A 23,865-nucleotide genomic window follows, 5' to 3' on the forward strand; every position below is an offset into this window, starting at 1 on the left:
GGCTGTAGAGGGAATTGTGGTAACATTGTGGCATTGCTCTAAAGTGTCTGCCATGTTTGTTTTTCTTGTGAAAGGGGTTTTGTGAAGTTCCTCCTCATCTGAGAAGCTTCTTGGGGCAAATTTGTGACTTCTTATATTGGGGTAAATAAGTTAACTTAAATGTAGAAACACAGATTTGAGATGACAAGCAAAACTCAAACAATGAGCACAAGATTTGAAGACTAGCCATGGTCATGGCCACATGGTAGCAACACATTAAACACTTACATGAGATGGAAGAATTTAAATTTGGCACCACTACCATTGGTTGTGTTTACTCCCTTTTATATTGTTGCATTTGTTTGGATACTCTCAGATAAGTCTGCACTTACAACATTTCGTTATCTGTATTCACCTGTTATTTTATTCAAAATGGCAATCTGATAAAATGCAGATTTCTGATGTATTTGAAGAACATACGTGCTTTACGGTTAAAACCGCGTGGTTGTCGCGTGATTACCTATACTTTGAAGCTGGATGTGTGGTTACATGATGAAAAAATAGGGGGATTGATCGGGACTTTGATTTATTAATGGGATGTTTTTTTTCTGTACCAAAACAAAACGATGGACCATGAAGGTTGAAATCCACGTTTCCCTTTCTTCTCCAGCAATTGAACATAGGATTTCCGACACCACTTGAAGGCAACAACAACGTGATTCGCCCGCCAGCCAATGAGGTTAACGGATTTTTCAAGATGACCAATCAGCGACTAATACGTCTTACGAAAGCAAGTAAGTCAAACGGCCCGCCCTGACGTAGTCCATTGAAGAAGAAGGACGGTCTCTCTGCATACCATCCTCAGAAGAAATACGGTCATGTCGACTACACTGACCAAGCTTTTTGTCGGGGGGCTGAACGTGTTGACCACAGAAGATGGGGTCCGCAAGCACTTCGAGCAGTTCGGCACGCTCAGTGACTGCGTCGTGGTCATGAACCAGCAACTCGGACGTTCCCGCTGTTTCGGCTTCATCACTTACTCAACGCCGGAGGAGGCCGACGCAGCAATGGCGGCTAACCCACATGTCGTCGAAGGCCACGACGTGGAACTGAAGAGGGCCATATCGCGGGAGGACGCTAACAACCCGGACATCCTCGCTAACGTAAAGAAGATATTCGTCGGCGGTGTGAAAGACCACGTCGAGGCGGAGAACCTGACCGAGTACTTCTCCCAGTTCGGCGTGGTGGAGAAGGCCGAGATCATCTCTGACAAGCAGACGGGCAGGAAGAGAGGCTTCGGCTTTGTCTTCTTCGAGGACAACGACTCCGCCACCAAAGCTGCGCTCACCCGGTTCCACACCATCAACGGCAACAAGGTGGAGGTGAAGAAAGCTCTCACCAAGCAGGAGATGTCCACCGGCGGCCGGGGAGGAAGAGGTCGGGGAAGAGGGATGAATAACTATGGCGGCGGAAGAGGAGGCGGCGGTGGCTACGGAGGAGGCTACGGCGGCGGTTACGGAGGAGGCGGCGGCTACGGAGGAGGCTATGGCGGGGGTTACAACAACGGCGGCGGTGGCGGAGGATACGGCGGCGGATATGGTGGATACGAAGATTACGACAACCAGATGGGGGGTGGGTACAGTAATGGTGACTTTGGGGACGGGTACGGACAGCAGCACTCCAGTTATGGTGCAATGAAGGGGGGCAACTACTCCTACAGGAGCGGGGCTCCCTACAACAGAGGAGGCGGTGGAGGCGGCGGCGGCTACGGCAGGGGAGGCGGAGGTTATGGCGGTGGCTATTAATGGCTCCTTTAGTTTTTGAGATGTTCATGGGGACAATTCTGATTACAACGAACTTGAATTTACACACACACAACACAACATAACACAACAACACAAGCCCAGTTGGGGTGAGGGGTCAGTTAAAGGGAGCAGCGCCCATCACCCACAAATGAATGAATGAATGAGACTGTCCTCTGGATCCTGGCTCCCTCCTCCACCCGGACACCCCATCTGTCCTCTTATTCCACACATTATGTACTTTACTACTACGAATGGTGAATTATTGAATTGTACTTTTTTTTTTCTTCTTTTGTTTATGTTTTGGAAAGACTTGCTTTGAACCATTTATATGTAAAAGAGGCGTAATCTTTCTGTCAGTCACTGCTTCTCAGCTCAGAGATGAGTTTGTTTGTCTTGCAAACCAGCCAGATGTGTCTGTTATTTTTGCATCATGAACTCAGGGTTTTAAGTAAAAAGTTGGTGGCAGTGTCGGGCAGCATGGGACTCGATTGCTTGAGTTTCTTGATCTTAAAAACACACGTGACAAAGTATTTTTTAATTGAGAAATGTCACGGACTTTTTTTTTTTGTCAGTTGTAAATGACCTTTTCCACTCTTCCCGTCCCATTACAGGCTTTTTGTTTGGATTAAAAGTGTTTGGAAATCCGTGTGTTCAGTTCACCCCCTATGTTTATTCTGCTTTTATTAAAGTTTTTAATGTTTTGAAAATCCATCTAATCTCGCAGTCTTACTTCAGATCGTGTTTTTTACATTTTTAATCAGAATTTCGAGTTCATGGAGCTGCCAGCAGGAGGGAGTGTCGCATAAATATTCCTGTATTTCCAGTTCATCGGCCATTTTATACCGGGAAATATTTACTTGGTGCAGAAACCTGATTGTGTGCATGGTGCTCTGATCAGAGTTTGGGGTTTGGCTGCAGTTAAAGGCCAGAGAGTGTAATCTTTGAGACCTAATAATATTCACAAAATAAAATTCGGATGCATCAGAATAAATAAGTGAAACACTAAAATATCCCTGACTAATTTGCAGGTGATTTGTGTAAGAAAACCATTAATTCAACAAATACTCAAAAACCTCACTTTTTTAAAATCATTATTAGTTGAATGCAAGCAATGTTATGATCTAAATAGACTTACAATCCAGGATTTTAATCTTAAACACTGTCAGGTTCAGTCTTAATCACCTCTCTCCCTGTGTGTCATGTCATCTCAAACATTGTTTTGGCTGTTGGGATGTTTAACTACAGGTCATGGATTACATTTATAGCATCAGAATTGCAGTGCATGCAGGATATTTTGGGGGATGTTGGTTTTGTTAGAACTGATTTTGTTTGTGGAAAACAGAAGATTCACTGAGATCAGAGATGATTGGCCAAGAAAAGGATGAGCTCTCACTCTGACCCAGTTTCTAAGTATGAGAAGAACAGCCAGCGCTAAAAAGCAGGTCTTTATCAAATGGAAACCTCTGTGCATTTGTTGCATATTCTGATCATTTGAAACAGCTACATACTCAGACATACACTTACCTAATCAATAACAAGATGAAGTTCTGTACACAAGACGTGAAAAAGCCTTAAAACAGCATCCTCTGAAGAGTCCGATGTCTCCAGATGCGTCTCTGATCTGTATGACTTGTGAAACTGAGTCTTTAAATCTTAGAGAAATGCTTAGACAACAAACTGAACTAAAACTGTGAACAGACATTTTATTTTTGTATAAAATCAGAGAATGCAATGATAATTATTCAAAGAGCTTCTAGCCCTTCATTTAGTTTTAGTTCAGTGGTAAAATTCCACACTTTCCTAGTCACAAGTCACAATATAATTGTAGAGAGGAAATAATTAACCAGCTTGACAATCAATCTGCAACTACTCTGTTTGAATTTGAATTCAGGACACTTCATTTTCACACACCGACTGTTCTGCATGAAAGTCAGTGTAATCTGTTTTAAACATTATGGTGGAACATTAAAGAAATTCCTCGATTGTCTGCTGCAAAACGCACCATCTTCACTAGACGAATCACTGTAATGCAGGCTGTGACCTTCAAGTTGGCCATGTTTCATATTTTAATTATGGAATTTCTTTAAAAAAACTAATCTTTTAAATAGAATTGAACTCATTTGCTTTAGAAAATGAATTCATCGTGAATGTCTGGAAGTGTCTGTGTCATGTCATCTATTTTATGACCTTTCAGTGGAATAATTAGATAATTCAAGAACTGACTGGTGTCAGTATTCATGAAAATAGCAACTAAAAGCATCTGTATGGGCTCATTAAACAAGTTTGGTGTCGCACATCACAAGTGACAAACTGTGGGTGTGGAAAATAAAAATCATAACTTTTGTTAGATATTCTATAGACCAAGTGATTAATCTGAAAAATAATCAGCTGGTTAACCATCAGATGCAGCGAAATTTAAAGGGGCACTACATGGTTTTGGAAAAAAAGATTTATAATATAAACTTCATATATTGATAATATATACAAGCTTTTCTCAAAGGAAAACAAGGTCCCCAGAATGCTGTTTGAAGCTGGAAAGGTGGCAGGGTCCGCCACATGTCAACAAAGTAAAACTGAATGGAGTTGTGTTTTCCTTTAAGATCAGTTTGTTTATTCAGTCATGAAAACAGAGAGATTGTTTCTTTATTTTTCTGTTATGATTAATATGAGTTAAGAACGTGTGGACACTTTATGTATATATTTATTAGTTTAATTTATATATTCCTCTGAACAAATGAACTATAAATCTATTCCATGCAGTAAACGAGTCTGCTGCGCTTTTTTTTTTTCAGCCGGAGTGATTCCTCCTGGTTATACACCATCTGTGCGCGGCTGCTCGGCGCTCATGCCTGCCGTGGTGTCGGACTCCGGGAGGATGGACGGTGTGTCGTTGGGGTGAGTTGGCTCCGCGTTAGGGGATTAAATTTTGTAAGACTGTGATTCACGCTGCTTCTACATCTGCTGAATAACATGTAGCCTCACACGATCCACTCGGCCATGGATCCCACACGGACAGTGTCTTCTTCTAGCCGCACGAACTCGAGCTAGCCTTGTTGACTAGTTAGCTTCGGTAAGTTAGCTAGCATCAACGGCTGCCCAGCTGATGCGGTTGAGTTGCCGATCAAAGTTTAAGACGATGACATGCGGAAACTGTCCTCAAGTCTCTGGACAACACGCAGACTGTGGTGGTTTTCATTTCGGTGATTTATGGCAGGTAACGGCTGCCATTATCGGCTTAGGTTAGCATTGAAGTTAAATGATTAGCAATGCTAACAGCTAGCCAGCTCTCCAACTTGACGCGCAACAAACTCAAAACAAACATTTTTCTACTGATTTCTTTATGAAATGAGGATCAGAAAGGACGAGATCTCTGCGAGCAGCCTCAGTCATGATGGTCACTGAGTCTTAGTTAACGGATTTGTGTCCTGAACTAACAGTAATCCTGAGACTGCAGCATCATTTCTCTCATTGTGTTTGAGTTGAGACATTATTAGAGTCCAGATAAGGAACAGCTCTGTACACTGTCACCTGTTTCTGACTAACAGTGTGAAACATCGCACATTAAGTTGATGTTCCATCAGTATTGGTGGTGTCGTGTGTTGTGTTTACCTCCTGCCACCTGCTCTGAGGTCAGTGCAGCTCACCTGAGGTTAGCAGCTGCAGGTAAAACTGACTCTACAAGCTGCTACAGATTCTGTTTCCATTTGATTTTCTATGACTTGGACAAAACTGAAAGCTTTCTTCCATGTGGTCAGTCTGGATTAGGAAACATTTGGGTAACAGGAAATATTGTTGTTTCTCCTCTTTTCCTTGTGTACGGCGTAAAAGATAAGACTTCTGTTTTTCTTTTGGTTTTACATTTCCATGGAAATCTTAACTAATAAATTATTTTTTTCCTGATGCAGCTTATTTCACTTGTAGAAGACCATAGTTGTCCACACGTCTTCTTTACTATAGTTTATTTCTGCTCAGTCCAACAAACATCATGTTGTTGCAGAAAACACTCACTGATTTACCTCATGTGCAGCAACCTACGACTGAGAGTGACGTGGGTGACCGATATTGATCTCTAATAATTGGTATTGGCCCTGAAATGCCGTGAGAGTGAAAACTGATATGTGAGACTGATATTAATTTGCAGGAAAAACTAAAAATCTGGAATAACCAGAAGTACAATGTATTTAAGAACAATTTTAATTAAATAGTATTCTATTTTCTGCTGCTCTATATTTATAAATTCAGTGACTAGATTCAGATTATTAAGTGTTTATAGGCTATTAATTGTGACGTGTTGCCGTCAGCTGGTGTTGTAGGCGGACGTTGTGTGAGAGGAAGCTGCATCAGAGCCAAAGTAGCACATGTAGAAAATGAGTTTATTTTATCAGCAATCTGACAGAAAAATCACTTTTACTGCATTTATCCTTTAATAAATCATATATTTGCTGCCAGATTTAGATTATTTAACAAGTGACAAATGGGTGAACGAGAAGGTTCAAAGTAAGGGACGGACCGACTTTTGTTTTTGGTCTTTTCGTCGTATTTGTTGACCATCAGAAGAATTTGTCAGCTGCTCGGTCCTTTAAGTCCTCATCACTTCAGATCTGATCGAAGGATGTGGGTGAAGGAAAACCGTCGAGCCATTATCTTCAACACAACAGAGATCCTCGATCTCATAGACGAGCTTGAATGGTTATTAAGTGCAATTACAACGTTGGGAGATTGGCGTCCATTAGTTTAATGCAGCAGGTGTACGAGTGTCTTTTCAACAGGTATTTTATTTGCCACTTGGAGAATTTATTGCTGTTGCTGCTTCGTCCTCTTTGTATTAGTGAACCTTTTGAGAGAGAGTGTTTTTAATTTATCCAGAATCATTTCAGTTTTGCTCCAGCACAAATGTATAACCCAAGTATAAGCAGAAAATTAATCTGCAGCGATTTTGATGATCACCAAATTGTTTAAGTAATATTTAAGGAAGGATTCCCTGAAGTTCCTCATCTCAAATATTAATATCTGCTGTTTTTTCTTTGTCTCGTTCGATGGCAAACTAAATATCACTGCGTGTTATTTAACAACACAAGGCAGCACAAAAACATCACCTCTGGTTCTGGGAATTAATTGATGACTCCACAAAATAATCACCAGATTAATGGATAATAAAGATAATTGTTAGTTGCTGTCCTAGAAATGAGCCAAGCGACGCAGGTGTGACGACCTGATGCCATGTTTATAATCGTGTACGTGACTGGAATTCATTTTAAAAATGTATTAAAATTCCACAGTCCTGCAACAGCATCTGAGTTCCATGGCAACCAGAGCAGATTACCATGAAGAAGCGAGGATTATTGAGCGAGGATGGGTCAGTGGCGTCATACAAGGATTCTAAAATAGCCGATACTGGCAAACAGCGAGGCGTGCTCAGAGAGAGCCGCTCACAGCTGCCCACTGGGGAATCACCAAAACAGACTGGACTCTAACTGAAGAGCCTTTTCTGTGGTGTAGCACAATACTGACAGCAGCAGCAGAACAAGTATCAGTTCCATCCATTTCACCGCTAGTGTCCGGTGTTACGTCCCTGTCTCATCCTCCTGTCATAACCCACGAGATGAGCGCTCTAACTGTCAGGTCATCGTCTATCTCCAATCATCCAGACACTGCCTCTCATGTCTTACCAGTCTGGTGGCCACACCGGCCTCGACACGTCCCGCCTGTGCCACGGACTCAGAGGAGGACACGGTGAATGGAGGGATGCACACCTTCAACCAGACGCACATGAGGAAGGCTTTCCAGCTGATGAACGACCTCAGGAGGTGCGACGCCGACACTTTCACTTTGAAAAACAGGAAAACAACACGTGAAATGTACTGAACGTGACACTGTGGTAGACTGATGGATTTATTTACCACAATCACAAACATGCATTTAAACCATCAAGGATAAAAATACATTAAAGCTAAAAGCTTGTTATCTCCCACTGCATTAACTTCATATAATACAAAAGTCAAATCTTAAACACCTTAATTGGCACATTTGCTGGCAGCCGATGTGTCCACGCTGTAGCGATGCCCCCTCTCCCTGGATCCTGTGGGAACGTTTATTTTTACACATCATCTATCACACTGAGATAAACAGGAGAGGAGTTATCACCTTTCTCTCACTCTCTGTTGTTCCTCGTGCTTCAGTAAAAAGATGCTGTGTGACGTCCAGCTGGTGGCAGGCAGCGTGGAGGTGCCAGCTCACAGGGTGGTGCTGGCGTCCTGTAGCCCTTACTTCTGTGCCATGTTCACAGGTACACACACACACACACACACACACACACACACACACACACACACACACACACACACACACACACACACATGCACTTGTGTTTGCTTGGTGTCATATTTAGGTGCATGTACTGAAATGTGCTTAACTGTGTGTGTTTGCAGGTGATATGAGTGAGAGCAAGGCCCATCAGGTGGAGATCAGAGAGGTGGACGGACAGACTCTGAGAAAGCTGGTCGACTACATCTACACGGCTGAGATCGAGGTCACGGAGGACAACGTACAGGTGAGAGCGACCAGTCGTTCACCTGTTCTGTCTGATAAGCTCACTCACGCAAAAATCAACCAGCCATTCTCCGCGAATTCTGCAGAAGGTTGACATTTCATCCAGGCAGTGCAGACATGACGCTGCTTAAAATTTGCTCAAGGTGTTTCCCTGCTTGTCTGACAGAAGTGCAGAAAAACTCAAACTACGGCAGCAAAAAGGCATCAGTATCGTATCAGTAAGAAGGTTTGTTGTAGCACATCACTAGTGGAAATAGTGCAGGGATAAAAAGTCCCAATGAAATGATGAAACACGATGTGCTTTATTATAAGTATCACACTGCATGTGCGAGGAAATCGGAGATAGAAAACACTTTTTTTTTTTGCAGTTTTCACTTCCTCCCTCATTTTGAAGGCTTAAAAAAAACACTTAAAAAACACTGTTTTGTTTTCAGAGAAGCTGCTGTGAAATCTGTAATTTTAAGCTTCAGAAATACCCCAAAAAATCCTGCGACGTCCTGCAGGGACCGGTTAGAGAGTGTTGATGAACGCGGGCCGCGAGCACAAAGGGAGTGAAAAAGTGTTTTCCTGTTTTTACACGTTGTTTTCTTTTTCTTTTTTCTTCTGTTACGGCGGGTTTCACTTTGTGTCCAACTGTAGTTTCTATTTGAAAACATCAAGTGTTAGTTTTAGTTTGGTAAAAATAATAATTTTCGTGTGTTTCGTGTCCTTTGAGACCTCTTGGCTGTAAACATGTAGCTGCCTGCAGACCAGCTCTGTTCATTTTCATCCCAGTTAAGATTATTAAATGAAGGACGCGCTGCTGCTCTCAGTGAAAATAGCCGAGCTCACAGTTTTTGCCAGACAGTGTTTAAACTTCCTCGTTGTAGAGAAGGAAACTTTTCTTACAGCTGACTCGACCTTCTTCTGTGTTCGGCTTTTATTTGGAAAATTCAGACTAACAACCAAACATGCTGTTATTGAACATTGTTAGATGGATCTGACAAAAATCTTTGTTTTCACCGGCTGTGCAGAGGAGACAGACTTTTATTATTATATTATTTATTATTATTTATAAAGAACATATTCAGTTTCACCTTTTGGTCTCATGACAAGGGATTATTTGATTTGATTGGATTAGATTGTATTGTCATTGCAGGGCAAAATGCAGTTTAACGTCTCACCAAAAGTGCAAAAAGCAGCCAAACGTTACGGATGTAGAGATATTAAAATACAAAAACATGTATGAATAAAGTTGAACAAAGTTTATATCTGAGATCAGATGAAGAAAAACAGATTGGTTGATAAAACAGATTTCAAAAATGTACCTTTTTAAATTATCAATCAATGACCTGATCACTTTAACTCTTTGATTTAACTTTCCGGGCGTCCAGAATGAACCTGCTGTCCGATCAGATGATTGATTACAAGAGATGTGAGAGCCGGTTCTGAGAGTGAAAACACTGACTGGGTCGAGGTCTCGTTTATCTCGGTGGCATTAACTCTTGGTCGCTGCACGGCTCTGGCGCTGGGTTGAACAAATGCAGCGGGATAAAGCTGCAGGCAGGATGCTTCCTCTGATTATTAGCACAGGAAGTGTGCATGGAGAGAGGCAGGAAATCCTCCCACTGTTAGCAGCGGGCCTGTCTGATTGGCTCACTCTGGATTGTGTAACGTGTGTGTGTGTGTGTGTGTGTGTTTTCAAATGACTGGCTCCTGTTTGGTTAAAAGTTTGCCTTCACCCACGAATTCTCTGAACAACACACGTGTTGTCGGTGCTGCCGTCAGTCCTGTGTGTGTGTTCGGGCGTCACATCTGCCGTGAGCAGCGTTTCAGTGGACCTGATGTTCCCTTTCAGGAGGCTCGAGACTTCAGGGCAGCTGTGCACAGAAAACAGTGGAGACTCTGACAATACCCACTCAGGATGGGTGAGTGAGTGTGAGGCAGACAGACTGTGTCACTGACCCAGATAAATATACTACAAGAAGTTCTTAACTGGTTATGAAACAGCCTCAATTTAATACTGATGCCTCCGCGTGACCTACATAAGCAAACAAGACCTCGAGTGAGGAGACGGGCGGGTTCTGCTCGGTTGTTATAGTAACCTTCATGTCCGTCACCAAGTCAGACGAGTTCAGATGTTTGATGATGGAGTGCTGAGGACGACTCATGGAGCTTCACAGCTGGAGGAAAGAAGCACTAGAACTACAGATACAGTTACTATATAGATGTGTTAGTTTGTCCTCAGACATCCTGTGAATCGCTGTGGTTAATAAAACAAGATCGTCTGAAAATCAAGATCTCAGGACACGAGCTGGTTGGTGCTCTTACAGTGTTTTACCACAGAGGCTGCCAGAATCAACAATACAAGAACTTCCTTGTTGCAGCTTTAAGTTTCTGTGTTAGCGTCTTGCTTTCAACACAGTAGGAACTCCCGGCCCTGTCATTCCCTTCACTAAGACCAGTCTATTTGTGAATATGAGGATGATGAAGCAAAGGGAAACCAGATTAAAGATTATCCTGCAAAAAAGTCAAATGTATCTCAACTTTTGCCGCTTCACAACGTGACGTCCTCGTCCACAAGTCGAACATGTTGGCTGTATTTCTGTTGTTTACTTTATGATTGTGGTGACCATAAAATGATTATTGTCTTAATAACTTGGCAGAGTTGTAAAATCTAGACTGTATTATAAACTACTGATCAGACCTTAAACTCTGCGATCTGTTACTCAAATCGGCTTCTCTGGATTTGTGTGTCATTGACAGCTCACTGACTTGCTGTAAAGCAGAGCTGGATTATGGCTGCAAGGCTGAGCAGCAGTGACAGAACCAGACATCTCAGCGCTTTTAACAAAATGTCATGAAAGATAAACGTAGAAGTAAGACATCAGTGTCTTCTCAGGATGATGATGATGATGATGATGATGATGTCCCAGTGATCCTATCACAGTCTCAGAATGACTAATTTTCTCTTGCTCTTGCTGACACATTGAAGATGGTTGGTTGTTGTTTGACTGCACATCAGTGTGTCTGTGATTCCAAGTCTGTTTATTTGACAAATGTAAAGGCAACATGGAGGAGTGAAGAAGATGCAGCAGTGAAGCTACCCCCCCCACGATGACCTACATTACTGTGCAAATGCAGATGATGGTGATTCTGGAATCTTGTAAACGAACAAAGCTGCATGTAAATTGCAACAAATCTGCTCGTTCAGCCAATAACGCAGTGCCGAGATTAAAGCCAAATCCAGGGCTTTGTTTCTCGGTGCAGACAAACATTGATTTAGTTTGAAACATTCCGCTGGCCTTACAGACCAGATGAGCTTGTCAGCAAGCTTGTTGACTGTTTGGCTGGTTGGTTGAGTTCATGGCTCATTATTTAACAAACTAACTGACCGACACTGAACACTTTCACACACTGATGTCAAACTACCTCGTGTTCCCAAGTCTTTGGCAAAGTGTTCTACCATGTCATGTTATCGTTAGCTCCTTCCACCTTTAACATCCACTGTAAATCGACCCCGTGTGTGTCGTCGCTGTAGGTTCTGCTGCCGGCCGCCAGTCTCCTGCAGCTGATGGACGTTCGTCAGGTGTGTTGTGAGTTCCTGCAGTCTCAGCTCCACCCCACCAACTGTCTGGGCATCAGAGCCTTCGCTGACCTGCACACATGCACGCAGCTCCTCAACCAGGCCCACGCATATGCTGGTAAGCTTCTCCGTGTTCACACCACGGATCGTGACTCATCTTTGCCAAAGTGTGTGTGTGTGTGTGTGTGTGTGTGTGTGTGTGTGTGTGTGCGTGCGTGTGTGTGTGTGTGTGCGTGGGGTGTGGTAGGACGATGGTACTTTTATGTAACCGTCAGTTTGACCAGCCCTGAAAAAAAAATGCTCAGCTTTGTGGAGAAATGCAGCAGTCGTCCTACTGTTACAGTGTGATGGTGTCAGATGTCGGAAAGGCCATCAGGACATATTTGACTCAGTGTTTTTTATGTCACAGAGCTTATTGGGTGAAATATTTAGCTGTTGCTTTGTGTTTGTGCCACTCAGAGCAGCATTTCAGTGAGGTGGTGCAGGGAGAGGAGTTCCTGGGCCTTTCTCTGCAGCAGGTGTGCAGCCTCATCTCCAGTGACAAACTCACCGTGTCCACAGAGGAGAAGGTCAGACAGCACAACACATACCACACACACACACACACACACACACACACACACACACTATTCAGTGCTTTAATAAAAGCAGTAGTTGTCTGTCTTTGTTAGTGAAAAGGTTTCGTGGGTTTTAAACGAACACAAAATAAAACATGAGCACTTCCAGGAAGGGAAAGAGCTTAAGATGTCGAGTGTGAGCTGAGAAGTATCCACAGCTGTATTAAGGACACGTATCCTCGTCATACTCGCCGTGTCTGATTAGCTCAGCTTGACATCAGACGTACTCCACTTGATGAAGTGTCTGTCGGCTGTAATCCAGTCAACAGGAAGCGTCTGAGGGAGCATCTGTGTGTCGTCCTGCTGTCAGAGCAGCAACAGTCAGAGTGGCTGCTGCTTCGGTCAGACAGAGACACAGAGGGAGCTGTCATCACTGTGAAGTCATATCGTCTATAAAAGCATCTGGGGAAACAATCAGTGACCTTGTAGTGGTCGTGGGTAGAGTACTGAAAGTCTGTACGTAATTAAAATTGTGATTACTCCCTCAGAATACAACCCGCTTAATTAAATGCAGTTATGGAATTAATGTTGGCAACATAGTTCAATAGCGAGTTACATTTTCATCTACAGTACGTGCAGTTTTTCTTCAGTGTGTTCGCAGAGGTCAGAAGAGACTAAAAGCAGAGATCTCAGTGTTTTTCTGGAGGCGCCTCATGTTTCTGTCGTCTCGGATCGATTTTGGTACAAACAGTGCAGCCAGATGTGGCCGGAGATTGTCGCTGAAAGCTTCCTCTTGTTCTGCCGTTTGCTCCGTCATCATCACACTGTGGTGTTATTTCCTTCTACAGTCGGTCCTCGCCTTAAAGCAGAAATGAAGGAATGAATGGCAAATGAAGCATAGTGAAAAATACGTTACTACCTCAAACACATAGACTTGATTATGAGTAGAAGTATAGTTTTAAAAAAGGAGAATGAAAAGTACTTATTTCTGTTTTTTATATCTGTTTTACTTTTGAACAGTGGATAGCTCTTTATTTAATCAGCTGATGTAACTGTGATCATGTTGTTCATGTTGGATTTTATTTAGCTGCAGCTGCCAGTGACGGTGAAACTGGTTTTTGCACACATGCGATTTTCTTTTTTCTGCCAAGCGAGCACATCATAGCTGACACAATGTCCTGATGTTTCCCCTCTGGATTCTGAAGTGACAGGTTATTATTGTAGGTCTACAGTTTTGTGTGGACTCAGCATGAGGCGACGCTACGCTTGAAATTCAGCAGCGATGGAAGAATTCGTATCAGTAAACACACACAGAAGATCAAGACTGCATTGTTCTTAATCTAACTACATTATAAGTGAACACTGTTTTATTATTGTGGCATTTTGCTGCATTGTGAACACGTGTATTAATCTGCAGTGTAAGTAACGTGTGTTGTTAGAAGGTTTCCAGTCAGACTCGTTGAGTATTCGTCCTCTTTCCTCCGGCTGCCATCGTCGTCGTCCCCTTTGTGCACAACAGGAGGGGCACTCGGTCCCTCGTTTGCCTGAGTGGAGCTTTTCCACAGGCCGACAGGAGACGATCGAGTGTGTTAATCAAGGAGTTTAAAGTAGTTTTTAGATGGGAAAACATGCAGAGCAAAGGTCTGCCCACTTTGTTAATCGTTACACCCTGCTGGGAGCAATCGATATTTGTATTTCACTGTGAAAGAACGCAGTGTCTACCGCTTTCTACGACGCAATTCACACATCAGTGAGCCAGATTGTCTGAATTGTGAGGCGTGTCAGATCATCCAAGGTGGGAGAAGCTCAAAGAGAGAGCTCTCTTTGAGCTTCTCCCACCGTGGAATTTTTGGTGATGGTAAGAAAGTTTTGCTGAAGTGTGAAACACATCTTTTACCAATATACAAATCATTTTTTTACACACACTGTCCGTTTTAGCAGTTCACTCCTCATCTGCACTCTTGTTGTAATTCCCTCTTTATCCTGTCGTGTTTTCACTGCAGTCTAACTCTGCTCTCTGTGTTTCAGGTGTTTGAGGCCATGATCTCCTGGATCAAGCACGATAAGCCGGCTCGTCTGGAGTACATGCCCAAACTGATGGAGTATGTAAGACTTCCACTGCTGTCCAGAGACTACCTGGTGCAGGTAAAATACTTTATTCACTCCACTGTCTCAAAGTTTTCACTTAATCTTTTTTTTTAATCTGCGACATGTTACAAGTCAAGGAACAAAGTTGAGTCCTGAATGTTGTGAGAGTAATCAGTATCCTCAGTAGTCCAGATCACAGGATATCTAGATGTAAGTTTCAACAGAAAGTCTGGTTGTATACCTGTTTCATCCTGATATGGAGTTCAGCAACAATATTCTTGTGTTAAATGTTGGTCTTTTAAAAAGTAAGAAGAAATAAAGTTGCAGTGCGCCACAGTTCCTGAAGTGAAGCTGAAGTGATGTAGTTTATATTTTCTTCTGTGAGCTGGGAAATAATTCCCTGTTACTTTACATTATTGTTGCCACCACCTCTGTGTTACATTCACTTCAGTAACAAGGTTACAACTGACTTTCTTTAATAAGCAGATTTTTTTTAAAATAACACCATCAGTGTACAGCAACTATGTCGAGCTCATGGCAAAGAAACTGTCACAGGTGGAGACAGAAGTTCTGTGCAGGTTTAACTTGATCAGTATGAATAATATCAGTATCTCAGCTAAATATTATGGTAAAATGGTAAATGAATTTACATTTCTATAGTGTTCTTCCAGTCTACTGACTGCTCAAACACTGTAAAACACTTCCGCCAGTAACACTGACGACAGAGGCTGCTATGAGAGATTCCATGAGCACTTTTGAGCTCAGTAACTCGCTCAAGGAATTGAACCAGCGACTTTCCATATACTGCATGACCCACTCTATGTCCTTTTACTCTTTTTTATTAAACTTATATTTATTTATTTATTTACACCATATTTTTACTACACTAATCATTTTACTATAATTGTATTATATCTTTTTATTTATTTTATTTTTTTTATTTTTTCCTCGATACGTTAATTGGTAAAAGTGGGCGTGAAGCTGTGTCGAAAACACAGCTGGCAAAAAAATAAAAATCTCTACCCGCCGTTCGGGGGAAACGGAGATGCGCTACTTCCGGGTATCGGACCAATCACGTCGCGATCGTTCCCATGGTAATCAGAGTTCGCTTGTTGCGGCGCTGGATCTCGGCTGCAGCTCACAGAAGGAAATGTTGTGATGTTTCATTGCGCTAAAAAATGGTGCGCAGGAGTTTATTCACTGCCGAAGACGTGAGACTGTTTCTGGACGCGAGCGACCATGAGGAGGAGGAGGAGGAGGAGGAGGAGGAGGAGGAGGAGGAGGAGGAGGAGGAGGAGGAGGAGGAGGAGGAGGAGGAGGAGGAGGAGGAGGAGGAGAGCTGCCATTTTCGGCTCCAACTCGACTCTGATGAGGAGAAAGTTTGTGATGTGTAAGTGAATTATTTTACTTCCGTACATTATGTCGCTTTTAGTAGTTTAAAGTCCTGCCTTAAATCAGCTTCTGCTGAAGCAACGTGAAGTTAAAAATGAGTGAATCATGTCGTGTTTATTAGAAACCAGCACAGTGAGCTACAGGCAGCCGGTGTCAGTTTGTGTAAATGTTATAATACCTGTTAATGTGATTCATTTTATTGTGTCAGGTACATTTACACAAAACCAAACAAAAGTCAAAATGTTCATCTGACTTTTTTTTTTTTTTTTTTTAAGTTTCAAAAAGTATTTATTTGACTGTGATGGAATGTAACTAAGTACGATTACTCAAGTAAGGTGTTGCAGTATAATTGACAGCTACTGGACTATTTCCGTGTTCAGCTGCTCTTTACTTTCACACCACTATGTTTTGAAGGCAAATATAATTTTTACTTACCTACATTTCCTTTGTAACTTAAGTTATAGATTACTTTACAGATTATATGCTGTAACAGAACCAAAATTATCAGGAATAAGACGATAATTAAATGATTTACATTTACCATTTTTTTGCAGTACGTTTAATGTCTGATACTTTAAAGGTGCAAAGCTTCAGAACTGGTCGCCTGTCAGGTTCATAGTCAAAACAAATATGGGGCAGCATATCACCAGAGTAACTGCATACTGCTGCTAACTGTAGCAGTTAGCGCTGTTAGCCGTGCAGGTAGCGGTCCATCCTGGGAGCTCTGAGCACCAGGGGAGTGTTAGTGTTGACACTGTTAGCACAGGAGCTACTAGCTGTTTTGTCAAATGTTTGAATAAAATCATAAAATAAATGTAAGTATGTCATGTTACTTCAAAAAGTACTTGAACACATCATTCATTGTTTTACAGAAACGTGGAGAACATTTCACCTGCGAGGACGAAAGCTCGGCGTCAGCCTGCTCAGCAGCAGCTGTCATGGAAGACAGAGAGTGATGACGATGTCGCTCCAACGCCATTAAAGTTTCTCCCAGCGAGGAAACCTGGAGTGAAGCTGAGCAGCGAGGACGGCCGCTCTCCTCTAGACTCTCTGTCGCAACACCAACAAGCAAGCTGCCAGGAGCACGGCCAGCTGGACAGATGCGGGAGTTGCTGAATTTTACAGCTACATTGGATTGAAAATCTACTTGAGCACAGTCAGGCTGAAAAACACAGCGGCCTTCTGGCGTGAAAACAGCATCTTTACCATCCCTTTCCCGTCACAGGTGATGTCAAGAGACAGATACGAGGCCCTGTCCCGGAACGTGCACATGAGTGACCCAGATGAGGACACAATAAATGATACCAAGACGGGAACCTCGGAGCGTGACAGACTTTTCAGGGTCAAACCTCTCATGGAGACCATCCAGAAAGCCTGTAGGCCATTCTACCATCCCAGCAGAAGTCTTGTGGTGGTTGAACGTATGGTGCCTTGCAAAGGACATAGTAGGAGGAACGGGACCATCAGGGACACTCCAACTAAATGTTGCTTCAAGTTGTTTGTGCTCACAGACTCCAGTAACAGGTACACCGTAGACTTCTCAGTGTACACTGGGAAGAACAACTTCTCCACAGGCCGTGGCCTCTCTTACGACTCGGTCATGTCACTGATTGACAGAAGGGATTTGGGGTCTGGGTATCATGTGCACATGGACAGTTTCTTTACGAGCCCAAAGTTTGGCCTCTGAGTTTGGTGCTTGTGGAACATGCAGAGATTCCAGGAGTGACTGTCCACGCAGTGCTGTCAACGCACTGACGAAGACGTCACCCAGAGGAACGTACCGCTGGATACGGGACGGTCCTCTTCTCTTTGTCAAGTGGGTGAACTCACAAGTGGTGTGTGTCTGCTCCACCATCCACGCAGCTACTCTGAATATATAGTGCAGGGAAGAGTGAAGCATGGACAGCCCTTCCCATGTCCCGCTCCGGTGAATGAGTACCACAAGCACATGGGAGGTTTGGAGTCGTCGAACCAGCTCATTCAGAATTACACAACACAACACAAATGAATGAAGTGGTACAGGAGGCTCTTCCTTCACTTCTTGGACATCTCTGCCACTAACGCCTACATTCTCCACAAAGAGCTCATGAAACAGGACAGCATGACCCAGAAGGCTTTCATGGAGGAGCTCATTGCACAGCTGTGCGGCGTGACACAGAAAACCCCTGTGAAGAAAGCTAGTGTTGTCCATGTGTCAGTGTCTTGGCATGAGGATGAAGGCCGCCTCTGTGTCCAAGTCCTGCGTATATTGCAAATTACATCGGAAAAACCGCTATAAAACGCCTTTGAAGTGCAAAACGTGAAGTCTACCTCTGCATTCAGCCGGACAGAAACTGTTTTGAAGCCTGGCATCCTGGTTAGGATGATCCTCTACAAGATGAGAGACATGAAACTCTGTTCATCCCAAAGGAAACGCTCTCTTTAACTATTAAAATCCCATAATTGACACAGTGTTGTCTTGTTTCAGCTCTTGACAGACAGTCAGAATGAAGAATGTGTTGCCAGATGTTGCTCAAACTTTGTATTATTCCAGTAATTTAATCTGAATTCACATTCAGCAACATGTATGTTTGGTTTTGAACACAGCATTTTCAATAAACTGTGAAAAGGCCCTTTATTGTCTCTTTCTTAAAATTCACATTGACTTTCCAAAGTGATGCGCCATCAAATTTGGCAGTCGGGAGAGATGTTATTAATTATGTGTTGACACCTAGTTTATCAGTATTTATCTGTGTATGTGAAAAAATATTAAAAAAAATAATGTCACTCCAAAGTTTCTGAATGATTTAATCACCTATGAGAAGTCGACATATATGAAGCTGTTCAGACGTATCAACAGTCTGATTTACATCTGTGGGCTCTTATTCTGCCACTGTCAGCAGCAGGTGTAATATCCAAATGAATTGTGTGATTTTTGGAAAACGTTGAGTGAGGATAAACGTAATAAACTTTGTGAGACTGCTACAGCAAATTCTAAATCATCAAACTCTTCTTAAACATGAAGTTATTTCTTTCCTTGTGAAAAAGTGTCTGTATTTAGAGTTAAGACCAGCTTTACATTTGTTCTGTGAATGTTTGAAGTGGATAAAAGCAAAATGAAACATGAAATGTGTTCCCTGTTTCAGATTGTCGAGGAAGAGGCCTTGATAAAGAACAACAACACCTGTAAGGATTTTCTAATAGAAGCGATGAAGTATCACCTGCTGCCAGCCGACCAGCGACACCTCATCAAGACGGACAGGACCCGACCGCGAACCCCCATCAGCATCCCTAAAGTACAGAAACACACACCTCCACATGAGAGTCCTGAGTAAAAACGTTATGTTGTACAAAGTATACAGTGTATTGTAACTGATAAAACTGACTGTGTGCAGGTGATGATCGTGGTCGGCGGTCAGGCTCCCAAAGCGATTCGTAGCGTGGAGTGTTACGACTTCCAGGACGATCGATGGTACCAAGTAGCCGACCTGCCTTCAAGACGCTGCCGAGCAGGTCAGCCTGTGTTTCATGTGTTAATGTGAAACTCTTTATCTCCAGTCTGTGTACTTTGGTCCAATAATGTTGTGGTTTTCCTCCCGTGTGTGTGTGTGTGTGTGTGTGTCCAGGTGTGGTTTCCATGGCAGGCCGTGTGTACGCAGTCGGAGGTTTCAACAGTTCGCTGCGGGAGCGAACGGTGGACGTGTACGACGGCGTGAGAGACCAGTGGAGCGCGGTGGCGAGCATGCAGGAGAGACGCAGCACGCTGGGAGCTGCAGTGCTGGCAGATTTACTGTATGCTGTCGGAGGCTTCAACGGAAGTATAGGTACACACACACACACACACACACACACACACACACACACACACACACACACACACACACAGGGCTCGTCTCTTCAGTTGTCTAACTTGTTTGTCTCTGTTTTTCCTTCTGTCTCTCTCTGCTTCAGGTTTGTCGACGGTGGAGGCCTACAACTATAAAACCAACGAGTGGATGTATGTAGCCTCCATGAACACGCGGCGCAGCAGTGTGGGTGTCGGGGTGGTCGATGGTAAGACAGAAGTGTGTGTTTGTGTGACATCATGAGCCAATATTCAAACGTCACCTGTGCTGACGACCAGGTGTGTCTGCAGGTAAGCTGTATGCAGTGGGAGGCTACGATGGAGCGTCTCGTCAGTGTCTCAGCACAGTGGAGGAGTACGACCCCGTCAGTGATCAGTGGTGCTACGTAGCTGACATGAGCACACGGCGCAGCGGAGCAGGTACACACACACACACACACACACACACACACACACACACACACACACACACACACACACACACATTTCTACATGCATGATACACAGAAACTGTGTAATAGTTGTTCAGTATTTTTCGTCTGGAGCAACAGCACCACCTGGTGGACTTTCTCTGCAATTGTCCGAACAAAAACACAAGAAAGAACAGCTGTTATTTCTATTATTGATTGCAGTGAGATGTAAATGATATAAAGAATAGTGCCGCACTCTTTCCTACAAAGTTTTTCTTTTTATTCTCTCGTGTGTAGGCGTGGGCGTGTTGGGCGGTCAGCTGTATGCAGCAGGCGGACACGACGGTCCTCTGGTGAGGAAAAGTGTTGAGGTGTACGACCCGCAGACCAACGCCTGGAGACTCGTCTGTGACATGAACATGTGCCGACGAAACGCAGGTCAGATAACACACACACACACACACACACACACACACTGTCCATCAGCCAGTTTTTTGTACATAGGTTGATTATTAACTGGAAATGATAGAAATCGCAAAATTTGTGATTTTAAAGAGTTCTGGCGTCACTTTGTTCCAATAAACACATAATTATGTATTTCCATGCGTTCCATTACCATAAAACTTACTGTGAACACGTATATATTGATTTGTCCTGGTTGTTAAACGTGTACGACTCTCTCCTGCAGGTGTCTGTGCCATTAACGGGCTGCTGTACGTGATCGGAGGCGACGACGGCTCCTGTAATCTCTCCTCCGTAGAGTTTTACAACCCAGCCACAGACAAGTGGAGCCTCATTCCCACCAACATGAGCAATGGACGCAGCTACGCTGGTAAATCTGACGACAGAGCTCAGACGACACTCCTGCGTCTCACAGAGAAATAACAGTTTACCTGTCCATGTGTCCGTTTCCCTCACTCAGTCCTTCGTTTTCTCACTCCTACAGGAGTCGCAGTGATTGACAAGCCATTATGACCGGAAGCTTCCAGCAGCATCGGCTCTGCGTCGGCGACCCATCCCACAGAGACTCACGCTGACGCCCGACAGGCAAACTGAGAAGTAACGCCATCTGGACGGGACGCCCTCAGTCCTCGGCTGTCTTAGTAATGAAGGGAGGAGGCTTTTTGTCCGAAACATTTCCGTTAGTGAGACCCTGACTTTGAGGGACGCTGTTGCACTGGAAAAGAAACGATATCCACACGACGGTGGGCCTGCAAGAACTTTGTCTTGGTGAGATGTTTTGTTTTTTTCAAAGGCCAAGCAGATAATCTGTGGCTGTATCAGCTCACATGAGACTCACTGAGACGCTGATGGACTCGGGAAAGAACCCGACACGGAGTGACTGAATGAACTGTGTCAAACCTGGGAGCCTTTTTTTTGTTTTTTTGTTTTTTTTTAATTCTGATACTTGCCACAGTTCCCCAGACTATAAATTGGCTTATTTGCTCAGCGTGTTTTTAAGAAATGAGGCAGGTTGTTTGTTTCCTGTGCCGACTGTCAGCTGGTCCAGAGAGCTGAGGTGTATCAGCGGTCGCCTGGTTGCAGAGTGTATTTGTTCTCAACCGGGACCGAGAGCGCTGCGAGATAATTTAAAGAATGTACAAAACATCTTATATGCAAATAACGCTATTTAATATTTTTGAGATTGTTTTTAAAAAAAGGTTAAAAACTGCTTAAAAACCACTGCTGTGACTTTAAACCCAGGCTGGTCGATCCGAGTCGACGCGGCAGGACTCGATTCTGTCGTCGACACACTACTGATGCACTGATCACTTGCACTGACCGACCCGGACCGGCCGGCTCGCTGTTCTGACGCGCCGATCGGCCGCCCGGACGTCTGCCCGTCTCTCTGACTGATCGAACTGTATCGCTGAGACAGACGGCCGCTCGGCTCTCCGTCTCCATTTCTGATCGTACTCGTCGGAGCATTTAAACGCTCCACGAGAAAGGCCAATTAAGTTCATCCGAAATTGTAAGGATAAAAAAAAAAAAAAGTGCCAGTTAGGATGATCATGCTGGAGTCACGTGGTGTTTTCGTCTCTTCGTGACAAACTGAAATGAGGAAATGTTAGTTTGAGTGTCAACATGCACTGTAGGAAAACTCAGCTGTAAACTGATGATGTAAAAGATGCAGTTTTAAGATTTTCTATTTATTGTTTTGGGACAATAACGATCACATTCAGCATTTATTGATATCAAAGTGAAGTTCTCGTTTCATTTTGTCGGCCTTGTGTTCCTCTCACACTGACTCAGATGAAGGTGGGTGTGTTTTAGGTGTAGTCATGTTGTTGACTGACTGGTGCCATAGCTTTGACGAGAAGAGATTAACAGAAGCTGTTTTAACGACCGTGTCCTCAGCCAGCCTTTCACTTCTGCCTGCAACCCTCCAGGATGACGGAGTTAACGACCGGCTGTCGTGATGAAACAACGTATAAAACCCTCCAAAGACCAAACTGCTGTTTCTGTATGTTCAGTCATCTTTTCTACATCAGTCCCATCAATGTTACACATCCTACATTTAGCTTGATCAATGCATTTTTTCGTGTCTTCCAGTATAAAACTCAAGACACAGGAAGTGATCAGAGTGTTCCAGTGTTGCTGCTTTAACAGACGATGTGCCGCAACATCAGTTTGAGCTCTAAATCTGCAGAAGCATCTTTACCTTTTATCAAAACATAATGACGACTGTTGTAAAATTAAATGGCATCGAGTGCGTTCAGCGTGCAAACTGAACTCGTTCATCCGCTGGTCAAATGTTTCCAGCCACAAATCCAAACGGCAAGTGAGCAGCTTCCTGTCAGCTCCACCAACGAGTTACGATGTTAGTTTGTCAGCAGGATTACTCAAAAACTACTAAACAGATTTCCCTCAAACCCAGAACAGAGACTTTAAAATCTTCATGTGGATCAAGATTAAGAGACAGATTCATTTCTTTTCTCTTTTCCATTAACACTGCGAGAGAGTTAGTCATTGTTTTTGGCACTTCCATTAATTTCTCAGGGATTAATCTCGGAACAGAATCAGGTGCATTGATTTATCTGATGAGTACAATTTAATTTAAACTTGTTTTGATACTGAATCAGGCTTCATTGAATTAAAGGAGACTTGGCGGAGGTTTGCACTCTACTGAGTGCCGTTCTAGTATTCAGTACAAATTTAACAGTCGTTCTCAGTTATGTGAAACCACTGCTGCATTAATTCATTCACCTTTTCTCACATAACAAAAGCTCTACTTACTGTAGTAACTGATAACGTGGAGATGGATGAAAACGATGCAGCGTTGTCAGAAGTTGGAAAAGAAAAAAACAAAATGACAGAACGTAAATAAATACACTTCAAGCTGAACTTTATCAACATCTGAACCAGCGCCGGTTCCCGACTGCGACTGTTTTAAAGACCGTGTGACTAAATGTTCTAACGAGGAGCTCCAGTGTTCAGAACAGGTGATTCAGTTTCTCTACAAGTCACCGTTTGTCATGTGAAACACCGCGTAACGTATTTCACTGTCAACAAAATGACTCTCAAAGCTCAACTTTCCTTTTATAACCGCTTCTTTTAAAGTACAACAGAAGAGTGATGCTCCTGAAACCGTCCGTCAGGAGCTCTGAACACTCTGTACTCGCTTCACTTCACTGCTGCTTTAAATGAAACCTGCTCGTCAGACGAAGCAGCAGCTGCCTGGATCAGAGAAAAATGC

The 23,865-nt window shown here is 43.4% G+C and overlaps 2 protein-coding genes across 3 annotated transcripts; both read left to right on the forward strand.

Moving 5' to 3' along the window:
- The first annotated feature begins 712 nt into the window (after nt 1-712).
- Nucleotides 713-2,495, forward strand: LOC119007006 (heterogeneous nuclear ribonucleoprotein A0-like). The gene has a single exon (XM_037076262.1). The coding sequence runs from the start codon at nt 858-860 to the stop codon at nt 1,782-1,784; it is 927 nt and encodes a 308-aa protein (XP_036932157.1). The 5' UTR covers nt 713-857; the 3' UTR covers nt 1,785-2,495.
- A 2,079-nt stretch (nt 2,496-4,574) lies between these two features.
- Nucleotides 4,575-22,434, forward strand: klhl3 (kelch-like family member 3). 2 transcript variants are annotated; one of them, XM_037077410.1, is made up of 15 exons: nt 4,575-4,679; nt 7,433-7,591; nt 7,964-8,070; nt 8,213-8,334; nt 11,854-12,016; nt 12,358-12,467; nt 14,484-14,600; nt 19,061-19,210; nt 19,310-19,427; nt 19,541-19,738; nt 19,866-19,967; nt 20,050-20,178; nt 20,466-20,606; nt 20,857-21,000; nt 21,115-22,434. In XM_037077410.1, exons 1-15 carry the CDS (start codon nt 4,630-4,632, stop codon nt 21,141-21,143), a joined length of 1,839 nt encoding a protein of 612 aa, XP_036933305.1. In that variant the 5' UTR covers nt 4,575-4,629; the 3' UTR covers nt 21,144-22,434. The 2 variants fall into 2 exon arrangements, with proteins under 2 accessions (XP_036933305.1, XP_036933307.1); XM_037077412.1 differs by having other exon boundaries at nt 4,579-4,679; nt 7,457-7,591.
- The last annotated feature ends 1,431 nt before the right edge of the window (nt 22,435-23,865 follow it).

This window comes from Acanthopagrus latus, chromosome 18 (genome assembly GCF_904848185.1).
Source record: "Acanthopagrus latus isolate v.2019 chromosome 18, fAcaLat1.1, whole genome shotgun sequence".
Taxonomy (NCBI): domain Eukaryota; kingdom Metazoa; phylum Chordata; class Actinopteri; order Spariformes; family Sparidae; genus Acanthopagrus; species Acanthopagrus latus.